The 14,816-nt window shown below is 44.5% G+C and overlaps 1 protein-coding gene across 4 annotated transcripts in view; it reads right to left on the bottom strand.

The window, feature by feature from the left end:
• Positions 1–14,611, bottom strand: part of LOC122492215 (zinc finger protein 660) — a 32,390-nt gene extending 17,779 nt beyond the window's left edge. The window contains exons 1-8 of one of the 4 annotated variants that reach the window (XM_043595935.1): positions 14,507–14,611; positions 13,881–13,962; positions 12,186–12,726; positions 7,902–8,070; positions 6,357–6,448; positions 5,941–6,067; positions 3,643–3,870; positions 3,156–3,319 (exon numbers count right to left, since the gene is read on the bottom strand). In XM_043595935.1, coding sequence (XP_043451870.1) covers positions 3,309–3,319; positions 3,643–3,870; positions 5,941–6,067; positions 6,357–6,448; positions 7,902–8,070; positions 12,186–12,608 — 1,050 coding nt within the window. In that variant the 5' untranslated portion in view covers positions 12,609–12,726; positions 13,881–13,962; positions 14,507–14,611 and the 3' untranslated portion in view covers positions 3,156–3,308. Of the gene's footprint in view, positions 1–1,991; positions 3,871–5,940; positions 6,068–6,356; positions 6,449–7,901; positions 8,071–12,185; positions 12,727–13,880; positions 13,963–14,215; positions 14,388–14,506 lie in introns of those variants that run through there. The other 3 variants (XM_043595942.1, XM_043595934.1, XM_043595933.1) reach the window with 3 other exon arrangements.
• Positions 14,612–14,816: the final 205 nt, after the last annotated feature.

Here is a 14,816-nt window from a genome sequence, read left to right as displayed (position 1 = left end):
TAACTCAGTAACTTTTTAGTACCCATAGTCTCTTGACCTTTCCTACTAGGTTTAAAAGCGGAACAATTAGGGTTGGGGATGTAGAGTATAGGTGTGGAATATTTTCTTTCTGTGCATAAGCGGTAAGAGGATAATGTGCATATGAGGTAAGACGATTAAGTGTCCAGCTCCTAGCACTTTTACTGTCATATCTGACCACTTAAACTATCTCCTGGGTATAAATTGACACTAATTTTTAAAAATAAAGTGGGAGTCCTTTATGCCACTACTTAACAGTCCAGTAAAAATGATTTCTGGATATACATTACCAAAATTTACAGAGGGAGAAATCTAAAGAGTACAACCACTGAAGAATCAAAATGTTGCTAAAGATATGTCCCTCCCAATTACCTCCTCCTCAAAAAAGGATCTGGCCACTATTTTTAGCCTTCAGTGAATAATTCCCACATTATGCAAGCTATTTCAGAAAACAAAAGAGAAATAAACTTTCCATATACATTTTGGAAAGCCAGCCAAACCTTAGTAAATTAAATCTAGTTTTCTACATAAAAATAAAAAAAAAATCATCACAAACAAATGGATTTTATTCCAGGACTTCCAGGAAACTTCAATTATTTGGAAGGTTGTCAAAAAAATATGAATTACAAAAAGAATAGATGACATACACCAACACATTTTTAAAAAACTTGATAGAATTTAGCAACTCTAAGTGTAATCATTGCTATAGTGGGTACTATGTGCCAAGAGCTGTTCTAAATGCCTTATACTTACTAATGAACTAATTTTATCCTCACAACCATAGCTTTAGTTTACAGATGGAAGGACTGACACACAAGGAAGCTAAGTGACTTGGCCAGGGCCACATACCCTAGATGAGTGGTAGGCCAGGATTTGAGTTAGGATACTAGGCACAAAATCAGTGTTCTTAACTACTGTACTATCTTGCTTCTTCTAAAAACAGGAATAGAAGGAAACTTCCTAAACACAATAAAGTACCAGAAACCAACAAGGAAGTAATGGTGGCGAGATGTCCAGAATACATGGGGAAGTTCTCAATAAGGCCCCCAAATGTGATATTCTACAATGAGATGCTGCTTCCATCTTTAGAAGCTTCTACTCTAGTTGGGGTGAGAACAGGGATATCAGGCCCAATTTAAGGATGGTCCACCTAGAGAACAGAGTTTTTAAAAATTATTTATTAAACAACTACTATATGAAAATTATCTATATGCTAAAAGAAATACATATCATATCTAGCCTCAAAGGGCCTACAATAAGTTGATATGAAAGTATACACATACACACTGAGAATAATTGACAAGGTAGTTTAACAACAGTTGCACCAGCTGTAGCACCAGCTAATTGGAAGCAGTAAGGTCAAAAAAATAGATGTTTAAGAAGGATGACGGAGGATTTCAAGAAAGCCTTTTAGTGATTAGAGGGATCTGAAAGGATCTAAGGGACATACATTAGCAAACAGGAAGAAAAGGTTTTATAGATAGGGAACACAGGTGATGAAGGTCTGGATTATTGTGGAAGTTTAAAATCTATGGGATGGGGCACGTGGGTGGCTCAGTTGCTTAAACACCCGACTTCGGTTCAGGTCATGATCTCACAGCTCGTGAATTTGAACCCTGCGTCAGGCTCTGTGCTGACAGCTCGGAGCCTGGAGCCTGCTTCAGATTCTGTGTCTCCCTTTCTCTTGCCCCTCTCCCTTTCCTGCTCATGTCCTGTCTCTCTCCTTCAAAAATAAATAAACATTAAAAAAATTAAAATCCGGGGTGCCTGGGTGGCGCAGTCGGTTAAGGGTCACGACTTCAGCCAGGTCACGATCTCGCGGTCCGTGAGTTCGAGCCCCGCGTCAGGCTCTGGGCTGATGGCTCAGAGCCTGGAGCCTGTTTCCGATTCTGTGTCTCCCTCTCTCTCTGCCCCTACCCCGTTCATGCTCTGTCTCTCTCTGTCCCAAAAATAAAATAAAAACGTTGAAAAAAAAATTAAAAAAAAAAATTAAAATCTATATAGGGAGAACTTTTGCCAAGAGTAAAGGAAAAGATGAATCTGACTTGGAAAGTGACTTATGCAGATGGTAAAATGGAGGAGATGTAGCACACTAAGAAACATAGATTCTCTGTCCTTGAGAAGCACACAATCTGATTATGGGATACATAACTAAGAAACTGGATTTCTCAACAAATCCAATGAAAGAATGGACAAACGAATAAATGAACTTATAAGTACATGAAATGTGTAGTCCTTACTTTACCAAGACTGAGAAAGGATTACACTGTGACTCCCACTTTCCTACCTTCATGACCCACCAGAAAGTATGCAGAGAATGGCACATTTTGAGGAGCAGTTTTAAGAGATCAGGATGAGCATCCTTCTTATAAAAAAAAGCTTAATTCAAAGTTCCTTGGAAAGTCATGCCTTAAGAAACTGAGCGAGCCAGACCTGAATGTTTGTCTCCAATGTGAGTTCGCTGGTGGTGATTGAAAGTGGAACGCTGACTAAAGGCTTTCCCACACTCAATACACTCGTAGGGCTTCTCTCCAGTGTGAACTCTCTGATGTACAATGAGCTGTGAGCTGTCACTAAAGGCTTTCCCACAATCACTACATTTATAGGGTTTCTCCCCAGTATGGGTTCTTTGATGTACCATGAGACTGGAGCTATAACTAAAGACCTTCCCACACTCATTACATTCATAAGGCTTCTCACCAGTGTGAATTCTTTGGTGTATAATGAGGTGTGAGTTTTGATTGAAGGATTTTCCACACTCGTTGCATTTATAGGGCTTTTCACCTGTGTGAAGTCTCTGATGTCGAATAAGACATTTACTGAGACTGAATGCCTTACCACATTCATTACATTCAAAAGGTTTTTCTCCAGTATGAATTCGCTCATGATCAACAAGTTGAGAGTTCTGATTAAAGGCTTTCCCACATTCACTACATTTGTACGGTTTTTCCCCAGTGTGGAGACTCTGATGTCGAATAAGACATTTACTCCGACTGAAGGCCTTGCCACATTCATTACACTCATAAGGCTTTTCGCCAGTATGGATTCTCTGATGATCAGTAAGATTTCTATTAGAACAGAAAGCTTTCCCACATTCACTACACTTGTAAGGTTTCTTACCAGTATGAAGTACCTGATGTCGAACGAGACTTTTACTCCGAATAAAGGCCTCACCACACTCACTGCATTCATAAGGTTTCTCTCCAGTATGGGTTCTCTGGTGGTCAATTAGTTGGGAACTCTGAGTGAAGGCTTTAGCACATTCATTGCATTTATATGGTTTCTCACCATTATGGAGTCTCTGGTGTTGAATAAGATGGGAGCTGTGTCGGTAAGTCTTTCCACACTCACTGCACTCATAGGGTTTCTCCCCTGTATGGGTTCTGAGATGAACTATGAGCTGAGAGGTCTGCCTGAAAGTCTTCCCACACTCATTACACTCATAGGGTTTCTCTCCAGTATGGATTCTCTGGTGCCCAATGAAGTGCGAATTCCGATTGAAAGCTTTACCACATTCATCACACTGGTAAAATTTCTGTCCCTTGAGAACTCTCTGATGTTCTGTAGCACTAGAGGACAGATTTGGATCCTTATATTCATCACATCCATCTTTTGTGGATTTACCTTTATCCTTGTGTGTTAGTTTGAAGAAATCACTTTCCAGTCTGCTCCCTTCCTCATCTGAGGGTTGCCCTTCCAGCTTCTCTAAAGCACCTTCACAGGCAGTTCCTGCCTCTGGTTCCCCAGAAACCACCCCACAGAGGCCTCCTGATGTCCCATCAGATGACCCCAGTCCTTTAGAAACTTCCTGCTTTGCAGGCAAATCTGGACACTCCATCCTAGTCTCATTTGCTGCCAAAAGAGAGAAGAAAACAACTTTTATTCATTTTGCATCCTATAAAGGAAACAGAACCATCAGGAGTCTACGTACCTGAAAAAACCTTCACATTAGGGGACACATTAAGAGGCGACACAGTAAGAACAGGACAAAAGTGGGAACTAGCTCAAGTTTTTCTTCATGGACAGAAAGATGAAGAGGGGAAGAACGATGAGGGGGGAAGAGAGTGGACAGAGCTCTGTCCTGATAGCTCTTAATTGCTCCAATTAATTACCCAATTCAAAAGAGCAATTAGGGGCACCTGAGTGGCTCAGTCGGTTAGGCATCTGACTCTTGGTATCAGTTCAGGTCGTGATCTTGCAGTCGTGGGGTCGAGCCATGTGTTGGGCTCCATGCCGAGCAGAGACTGCTTGGGATGCTCTCTCCCTCTCTCTCTGCCCCTCCCCAACTTGCGTTCTCTCTCCCTCTCAAAATAAATAAATAAACTTAAAAGGAAAAAAAAAAAAAGAGCAACTGGAGGGCAAGAGAACAGACTGTACAGACGGGTGATCTTACAGAAGTCACTTAGTAAAATGATGAACTCTAACATCCTTTCCAACCATGCCATTGTCTGCTTCCACGGTTCTCAGCAAAGATATTGAGGGGAGAGAGGAGTGGCAAATTCCTCAAGTCAAATATGAGAAACAGTGTAGGCAAGCACAATTAGGAAAAAAACGGACCAAAAAAAGTGATTCTCACGTGTGAGGACAATGACAAGATTCAGAGAAGCCATGGGTTCAGAAAAGCATGCAGGGGACAGCAGAGCTCTAAAAGTGGGGGTCCTCTAGTCCCTGGGGCACTGAACTGGTAGAAGGCAGTACTGCATTCCTACGAAAATTAAGAAAGGGATCGATAATTTGAAATATGACTCAAAATATGTCTTTGGTATCTTGGTCATCTGGAATCATAGGAAACTGAACAGTTCAATCTTTCCTTTGGAATCTAGGAAAGATGGGAAGAAGCAGGCAATCAGTCACGGCTAAACACAAAAATGTTGGTTCCTTTTAATCACATCTTAAGCAGGGCCACAACCCATCATGGCATTTTAGCACATGGAAAGTTATAGATATCGGGCTCCTTGGCTCCTAAGCCCACCCACCCTCTTCAGATTTGGCTACTGTCCTAGCCTTGCCATCCAGAGAACCTGCCCCCAAAACATCCCCCTCCAGGAAGCTGTCCCGCCTCCGTCGTTCCTGAAGGGGAAGCTGAGGCAGCCATGCTTTGTGCCTCATGACAACTGGTCTCATTACATCTCAGACCACGACTGACCAGGGCACCAGGCCCAAGGGTAGCTTCTCTGTACCTTACACATCAGCCTCTGCTGTGGCCAGGAGCAAAGTCTGCCCAAATAGAGATGATACTTAATGGCTGAACCACTCTTGGAGTCCCTCTCTAAGTAAATCTGCAACTGGAAATGGGGCAAAATAAAGAAAATAAAAACAAGTAGGAGCTCTAAGCTGAAATGAGGCAAGGAGAGAAGCCAAGCCATTAGGAGCCACGGCATGCAAAAAGTATGAGGGAACAGAAAGTCTAAACAAGAAGATGCCACAAGAGGACAAAAGGTTCGGAGTGAAGAAAATAGGTAGCCGTGGAAGGAGCAAACAGGTAAGCAGGGAGCAACTACCACATTCCCTGGCATAAAAATTATTTGCTGTTGTTGCTGAGGACCCTGTGCTGCTCTGGGTCAGGGCCCAGTTTCCATGGGCCCCATTTCCCAAAGGATGGTCTAGCTGGCAGGTTTGATCAGGGTTTCCATTCCTTCAGCCTTACTGAAGTAACACAACTCAGGACTTACAATAACATGAGTGGTTCCCTACTCCTTACAACTACAAATTCTAACCAAACCACCTAGCTCAATTAAAAATGAAATAAAGACACCGCTTATAATTAGAAAGCTGAGTGATGGGTGCGTGACAGTTCATTACACCGTTCTCTGTACTTTGTCTTACGTTTGCAGCTTTTTGCAATAAAAACTTGAAAAAGAAGCACATAGCAAAGAAAACGTATAGAATGCAGACTACGTTACTGGGGAACAGAATCATTACCCAATGAGGCCACTCTGCGATAATTTTCCGGCATGAGGCTCCGGTACACGGCTCTCTGACTGAGTGCCGGACCTTTCCACTTCCTCTCGGTATAGTCCACAGACAGGAACTCGTACGCTGCAGAACCCTGGAATGACAAGCTTCTATTGCTCAGGGATATTCCCGGCCTGAAGGGCAGAGACATCAGGGTACCCAGAGCCCAGGGTGGGGCCCTGGTGAGCAAAGGGGTGCTGGAGGGAGAGAAGCTGGGATGAAACAGAGTTCATGAACTCAGCAGGCAGGACCCAGTTCCAGAGGGTGCGATCAGGCTGGGAAACCACAGGAGCACTTTCAGAATGGGCCAGGGCCCGGAGATGAGTGCTAGCTGTTCCTGCACCACACACTTGGGAACTCAGGGAAGACAGACTCAAGCTCACCTGGGGCCTGACCATCCGAAGCACAGTTGCTGCTGCCTGGTCTCCTGACTTCCCGGCTTGGGAAACGGCAGGCACCTGGGAAGCACACTGACCTGACGGAGGAAAGAAAGCTATGAGGACAGCCCTGCCTTGGCTCCAGAAAGGTCTGTGTCCCAGTGAGTGGATTCAAGAGAACCCGGGCGGCTCCACACACTGCCTCTCATCCCTCTTCCAGGCAGGCGTTTTTCTGAGGGTGCAGAGGGTCCTTGGTCAAACTGAGAGCTGGCCATTCCTCCCAGCCCTCACTCGCTTCAACCTCTCTGAAGGAAGCTATGCTTCTGCCCGCTTTCTCTCCCCATGGCTTCCCTAGCATCAGCCCAGCCTGCTTTTCCTCTCACATCTCTGGCCCCTCGTTCTGGTTTCACTTCCTTCTCTTGCCTTCTCGTTATGGACACTGGAGGCTCTCAGACCTCAGAGCATCTCTTTTTTGCTCACCGACTATCAATGCTCTAACGCTGCTTCCGCAGTTCCTAGCTCTTTCCTAGACTCCTATCAGAAGCTTCCAGTTACCTACAGGACGTTTCCTTTGGGTGTCCCTCATCACCTCAAATTCAAAATAAAAAATGGATGTTCTGACCATCTTCCTTTCCTGACTTCCCACTTTCTGTCAATGAATCCATACACTGGCCAAACCCCCTAATTCTTCCTTTCCACTGTCTCTTGGATTCTTCCTTCCTATGTGTGTCACACCAGTCAATTTCTATTCCACTCAACATTGCTCAGACAACAATTGTGTCACATCCATTCTGGCACACTAGCCTCTTACAGATGCTCTAAGCCATTGGTCTTACCATTCAATCCACAATGGTTACATGTCAGAATAGTCCTCTTGAAATACTGTTTCTAACACATCAACTCTTGCCCACCAAAATTTTCCTAGCATCAACCGTAAGGCCCTGTATAAGCAGACCCTGGGCACTGAAAAATAGTCCTTCCTCATTACACTTCACTGGGGTCCAAGGAACCCTCATTTACAGTTTTTGTTTATATCCTCTGCTCTGGTGCCTCTCACTTTTCTCCCCCCTTCAAATGCTACCCCATTTGTCATTGTTCAATCCCACTGCTTCCTTCTCCAATAAGCATCCCCTATCTGCTCCAGCCCACAGTGATTTTTCTCAATGTTTATGATGTTCATTATGTTCACTCTCATGGCATCAAATGCCTGGGGATAGATGTCACTCAACGTTATCTTACAAAATGCCTCTTCTTGCAGTTATGATTCACTCTCTGCCAACTGGATAACAAGCTCTGTGAAAGCAGTGACTGTGTACTATATCTCTCTGGTCCCCAACAGTGCCTAACCTATGACATGTGCTTGACTGAAACTTGCTAAATACATGAATGATTGGAGAATAAGCAATAGGAACAGACAAAGTTACTAGAAAAGAAAGACAGAGGGCAGGACATTGAGGGATTCCAACAGGGTGGGAGATAGGGAGATAAAGGAAAGGAGACTTGAGGAGAAAAGGGAGGCAGCACTTGAGGCCAGAGCTGGGAGTTGAGTACCAGAGTGCCCATTGTGGAGGAGGTATGTCCCTGGGTCCTGAGGAGGATCCAGGTGGGCTTCAAGGGCTGAACCCTCACTGAGGGGCGAGGTAGGAAGAAATTCTTCTGATGTGCCCAGGGCTGTGGTCTCCTCCAAATGTATTTCCTGTTCCTGTGCAGGAGTTGAAACCTAGGAACAAAGTATTATAATTGGATTCATAAGAGTGCCCTTCAAGGTATGGAACCCAAAACCTCTAAGAAACATCCCCAAAAGAAAGCCAGGAAAAGAACAGCCAATGTCGTTCCAGCCCCAACAGTACAGCCTTCTGGAGAAAAAATTGTCAAAGCGCAATCTATAGCATGCAATTCTGCTTGCTATCCCTCTGTTGAACCTGTCGGTAGGAGCTTGAAGACCAGATTATAAAACCATTTCCATTTTGTCAATTCTTCACACACAAATTTGCTTACGAAGAACAATCTAGAAAAAGGAGCCAGGAGAGTAATTCTGTACACTCCCTGTGACCTTGGCCTACAAAAAAGGCCAATCAGAAGTACCTAGGAAATTGGGGCGCTAGGTGGCTCAGTCAGTTAAGTGTCCAACTCTTGGTTTCAGCTGAGGTCACGATGTCACAATTTCTGAGTTTGAGCCCCACGTCAGGCTCTGCACTGACAGCTTAGAGCCTGCTTGGGACCCTCTCTCTCTCTCTTTCTGCCCCTCCCCTGCTCCCTTTCTCTCTGTCAACATAAACAAATAAACTTTAAAAAAGTACCTAGAGAATAAAAAATGATAGATGTATGTACATATATGTGCATATATAATGCTACTGAAGCTGACAGCAGAAGCAATGGCCCAAAATAGTGCTGACAAACCACGACAGTGTTTCTAATTTCTCTCAGTGAAAGTGTTTCCTCTTTAGAGAGGCCATCTCTGACCATACTGACAAAGCAAGGGTAGTCACTATCTCCCAAATAACCTGGTTACATTTTCTATATGTCTTAATCCTTAAATTATCTTATTTATGCCTTTATTGCCTATTTATCCCCCAATGAAATATAAGCTGTCTGAGGGTAAGAACTTTGTGTTGATCACTTGCCCCTAGAACAATTCTTGGCCTAATGTTGGTGTTAATATTTGTTGACCTTCTCTTAATACTTTTTGTTTCCTTTCAATACTTAATACTAGTTTTTAAAGTTACCCGCAAACCCAGTTGTCAATATGTACTATGCCTCCAAAATAATTTATATAAAAAGTCAAATAAGATCAGATAGCACCAATCTTTACAGACCTTGAAAATACCTCAGATCATAGGTATTTCTAACTCTTGCTTATTGTCATCACACCATCTCCGCACAGTCTCACGGTTACTTTTTCACCAGCATTTGGGGCAGAAAACCTAAGACACTATCTAAATGAGTAACGTTTATAGGTTCACCTGCTTGCACTAACACGTACATAGTACAGCTTGGGTGCATAGGTGCAAATAACTTCTTCACAAACCCTGCTGGATTTACCCCACTGGGTTATATCTGCTGAAATATGAAGGGACTCATTCCTTTATTGTATATCTCTCCAGCATAGTGACAAAACCAAGAGGCTCCCTGGAGTCTGTGGTGCCCAGATTCTCCACTGGGCAGTCTTATAAATGGGAGTTCCAGCTCTTACATACAATTGCTGAGTACTGGCAGAAGATAGAACCTAACTGCATTGTGATAACACAATCTTGAAATTCACCAACAATTAAATGCTGGTCCAGTTCCTGTTTATTATACAGGACTCAGAAACTCCTAAGTTTCTTTTCTTTGTAGGCAAGAAAACCCCATTCCAATTTTCATTCTAAGATGGCATTCAACAGCAAGATACTAGGGAAAAACTAGTGGCTTAGAACCTAGGGAGCTGGAAAGTTCTGATTCCCACACTCGGTGGTAATTAGCAATAACCACACTTCGCCTAAATCTCATGGACAAAGAGAACATTCACTAACTCTGCCATCTTAGATGAATCAATTACTTTTCTGTCCTTCTATCACTTGTCAAATGGAGATGATTACTCTCTGCATATTTTTTAAGCCTGCTAGGAGCTGAAATAAGATACAGGATATAGAAGCATTTTGTAAATTGCATGATTCTACAGCCCAGCAAGGACTACCCTACAACCCTCTTCAGCCTCAAAGTGCACATTTGCACATGCTCACTCCTGCTGAGCAGAATGACTCTGATCTGCCCTGATATTCTTTAATCTCCTCCTGGCAAACTGCCATGAAAAGCTTGTTTACTCATTTAGCCATAAATACATTTTCTGAGCCTATGCTAGGAAAGACAGACCCGTATTCTTTTTTTAAAAAAAATTTTTAAATATTTATTTTTGAAGGAGAGACAGACAGAGCATGAGTGGGAGAGGGAGAGGGGCAGAGAGGGAGACACAGAATCTGAAGCAGGGTCCAGGCTCTGAGCTGTCAGCACAGAGCCTGATGCAGGACTCGAACTCATGGGACTGTGAGATCATGACCTGGCCGAAGTCGGATGCTTAACCGACTGAGCCACTCAGGCACCCCACGACAGTCCCGTTTTCATGTCCTCCCTGTCAGAGAACAAGCCAACAATAATGGCTGTAAGAAATAAGAGTCCAAAGAGCCTACTCCTAGGCAGGAGCGAAGAGTGTTCAGCTGCCCTGTCAACTCTAAGTTGCTCTCTTGAGTTTCTGACTTAGTCACCTTTTTCTGAGGCTCCCTGGATAAAAGATTAAGTTTTGATGGAAGGAACATTCTCTTCAGCTTAAGCATATGAAGGTGGGAAAGAGGGAAAATTTCCTTCCACCCTCCTCACTAAATGGCACTCAGAACATTTCAGCCACTAGTCTCTGCCCATGGTTGAACCTAGTTGCTCTCTAGATCCTGGTGATGGCTGATTTATCCCTGCGTTTACTTCCGTATCCAAAGAAATAATGGTTGACAATGGATTTAATGCCAAATGGGCATGGCCAGTACTCTTGGGAAAAAGTCTAGTCCTCAGACTCCAATCAACTGGAATTGATTCCCTAGGCCTAAATATTGTAACTATTTTTTTTTTTTAAAGCAATGAATACAATGATATGCTGGGTACTTGGGAATTTTCATATACTGGTTTTCCCTGGTAAAGTACAAAGGAGCAAAAGTAGAGGAGAACCTAATCTACCCTACTCAGTTAGTTATAAGAGCAATTTTAGACTCATAAGAGCTAACTTACCATGTGTGATAGTCTTTTAATGTGTCAATTTAGCACTAATCTGGGTGTTGTTGTGAAGGTATTTTGTACATGTGATCAAAATCCATACTCAGTTTACTCTAAGTAAAGGAGATTATCCTAGATCATCTGGATGAGTCTGATTCAATCAGTTGCAAAACCTTAAAATCACAGCTAGAAGTTCCATGAAAAAGTAATTCTGCATGTAAATAGCAGCTTCAGCTTGTGCCTGAATTCCAGCTGGTCCTTCCTGATGGTCTGCTCTATTGATTTCAGACTTGCCTGCCAGTCCCCATAACCACATAAGCCATTTTGTGGCAATAATGTAACTATACACACAAATGTAAGTATATAATATATATCATTTCCTACTGGTTTTGCTTCTTTGGCTAAACCCTGACTGATACACATGGTCACAGAGTTAGTTCCCTCTGTTGTCCTAGAAGCCAGATTTTCCACTGTTGACACACTGCTGACTCTCCAACTTTTCCTCTGATTTGAATTCCCTTGGCTTTAAATTTGAAAGAACCCTAGGAAATAGGATAAACCAAAATTAGAATTAAAAGAAAAAAAAAAAAAAAGGAGAGAGAGACCTCAGTTGGGTTTGGAAAGCTAGAAAAGAAATAAATGATTATGATGCCCTGAAATATCACCTCTGATAAGAAACCTAAAAGACAGCAAGAGAGATAACAGACTCTGAAAAGTATGAGGAAGTGAGCAGTGAGAACTTATCAAATGAAGGCCCATGTGACCAACACACCCCAAAAACTACCTCTCCCTACCATACTCCCCCACTCTAACCAGCGTGTTGATCTTCTACCTGCCAGGAGTACTGTGTGGATCTCTAGGCTGAAGCTAGGCTCACGACACAGTATTTCACAAACTGATGCACAGAACTTGGCTGGGATGTGCATTTTTGTTTTTTGGCTTGAAGCACAAAAACTATTTCCTCTGTATCCACGGAACGAGCTTAGGAATCCTCTGGGCAAACCAGCCTAGATCTTAGGGAATGGAGAATTACTATTCCCAGGTTAGCCCAAGCACTAAAGAATGGTTCCAGAGGCCATTCTAGACTCATCTGCTCACCTCTCCTGGTCCACTGAGGTGTCTCTGGAAATCCTCCACCACAGCCACAGCCTCCTCACCATTCTCAGGTTGATGCAGCTGCACCCAGGTCCGGAGCTCCCCAGGCAGAATGGTCAGGAACTGCTCCAGCACCAGCAGCTCCAGAATCTGCTCCTTAGTGTGTACCTCTGGCATGAGCCACCAGTGGCAGAGCTCCCGGAGCCGGCTCAGTGCCTCCTGAGGCCCAGACATCTCATGGTAACATAACTGTCTGAAGTGGAGCCGGAAAATTTCACAGACGGGAGGGTGGTTCTTTTGGAGATTGCAGGCCTGACCCCAGGTCTGGCTCCCTGGCTCCTGCTTCATGGTCTGGCGCCACTCCTGCTTCTGCAGAACCGCACCCCTAGGGATGAGGCCTAAAGTTCCCCTGCCTTGGGTGGCCATTGTGACCTCAAAGAGAAGCTTGTTTTAGCTGCAGTTTGTCCAATTAAAATGATGCTCTATAATTCAGGTTTCAGGAGCTGTTTTTCAGAGTTGGGGGAATAGGGTGATGGGGTGTCACCTACAGAAACACCAAGAGAGAAATCAGAGTCCCAAAGTGTTCAGTCCCAGGCTGATGACAGACCATCCACAGTTAAAACCCAAAGCTCCGGGGGGAGAAAAAGGGCACAATCAGGGCAGTCTCTCTAAGCATCTCTCCAAGTGACTTGCCTTCTTAAACTTTTCAGTGGCTCCCATCATCTACAGGATAAAACCTAAATGTCTATGACTAGCATTCACAGCCCTTTACCACCTGGCCTTAGGCCTCTTTTCTAGACACACCCTCTAACACTCTCTCCAATGCCCAGACTAGAAAGGCTGTAATGATCTCCAAATGAGGAATATGCAAGGCGATGCAAAGAATATATAAGAACATAGTAAGTTGCTATTTAATTCCTATTTAGCCTATGTCTTATGTGTACTGAAATTCGCAAAACAGTACATATATTTAATTTGTAAGTAAACTTATGTTGGAAGTAAATAAACCTATGTTGGAAGTGAATGCTCAAATCTCTTCTTTATTGTGACAGAAATGCACAACATAGATTGAGACTAACGCTCCAGAGACACAGCTAGAATCACATATACTCTTACCCTGATTGGATTTTTCTTCTTCAACTTTTGATAAACTCCTGCTCATCTGTCAAGCCCCAAAACAAATACCATTTTCTCCTGAGTGCTTTCCTGATTGTCCCATGTAGGAAGAGAGCTGGTAGTCTCTCTCTCTACTTCTCACTTAAACACTGCTGTTTTAACTAGTTTATGCACAACTCGTCACTCACACCCTCCTGCTAGATAGCCACCAAAGGAAAGGAACCGAATGGAGTCAGAAAATGCCAGACCTTTTTCTACTCAACCACCTCCCCTAGAAAACCTTCCTGATCTCTCGAGGCTTAAGTGTGGTTATTGCCTCAGTGGGCCCACAGCACCTTTTTCATTCAAACCTCTGCTAGAGCACTTCTCACACTGTTTGTGGTTTACACTGCTGTCTCCCCCACTCTGTGGAAGGACTCGAACGGCAAGGCTGTTTCCCAGTCTTCTTTGTATATAGGTGTGCGTACAGGGCATACAGTGGTAAACATTTGCTAGACAAATGAATGTGACTCATTCAGCTGATACTGAAGTGGGGGGAAAGTTGTATCCAGTTTATATAGGTAAAACTCTGAGAATCAGCACCTTCATTGTAACCAGAGCGTCTAGGCTAGTCACCATGCAACTCAGGAACCTCGGTAAGCTACTTCTCTCTAGGCTTCAGTTCCTGTAAGGAAAAAACAAACACAAACAAACAAAACACTTTAAAATAATCCGTTAATTCCGCTCTGAAATCCCACACCTGTAGAAAGTTCTGATCATTTTCCTACTTCTCTAACAGTTCCGAATGCTCAGCAGCTAATCTCATCTGCACTTTTGAGTCTCCAAGTGTCACTTGACGTTTGAAATTTCGAGACTGTCTCTCACTTCTGACGCTTCCTATTGTCTTTCAATGCAAGGTTGGGAAAACATCCACCTACATTTCGCGTTAAACCAGGGCTTCTGCGGCGCCGCTCACCTGGCCACGTCTGCCCTTTTCAACCGCTGTACCGGCAGGTGCCCGGCTCCTGGCCAGGCACGGCTGATCAAGGGCACGGGACAAAGAGGAGGCTCTATAACCGGCGGCTTCCCGTCACAGGGACCCGCCGCCGGCCGCGGGGGCGAAGCGTGGGCCGGGCCGGCGTCGCCGATCAGTGCTGCGGGCGGCCGCGGCTCCAACCCAGCGACCCCGGCCCGGGCAGCACCTCCCTCCCCGTCCCTGGTCCGCTCACCGGGGTAGTGTGGCGGTGACCCCTGGGTGCGGGACACAACCGTGGCCCGCAGAAGCGAAAACAATGGCAGAGCCGGAAGCGAGAACAAGGCCCACTTCCGGCCCCTCCAGGATCCCGGAAATCTCTGTGGCGAAGGTGGGCCTGCTTCCCTGCCCTCGGAGAAGGGGGGCTGGGAAGGGTGGGGGGGGGGAGGCGTGGCGGGACCGTGGTCGCCAGTACAAGCTGCTCCCGGGCCAGGCCGGGCCACCTTAGAAGGGAGAGAGGGCGGAGACTCAAATGAGGGCTCAGGCTGCGCACTTGCTCCTCTCAG

The sequence above is a fragment of the Prionailurus bengalensis genome, chromosome C2 (genome assembly GCF_016509475.1).
Source record: "Prionailurus bengalensis isolate Pbe53 chromosome C2, Fcat_Pben_1.1_paternal_pri, whole genome shotgun sequence".
Taxonomy (NCBI): Eukaryota; Metazoa; Chordata; class Mammalia; order Carnivora; family Felidae; genus Prionailurus; species Prionailurus bengalensis.
Note: the sequence above shows the minus strand (reverse complement) of the source record. Positions and strands in the feature narration are given on the sequence as shown.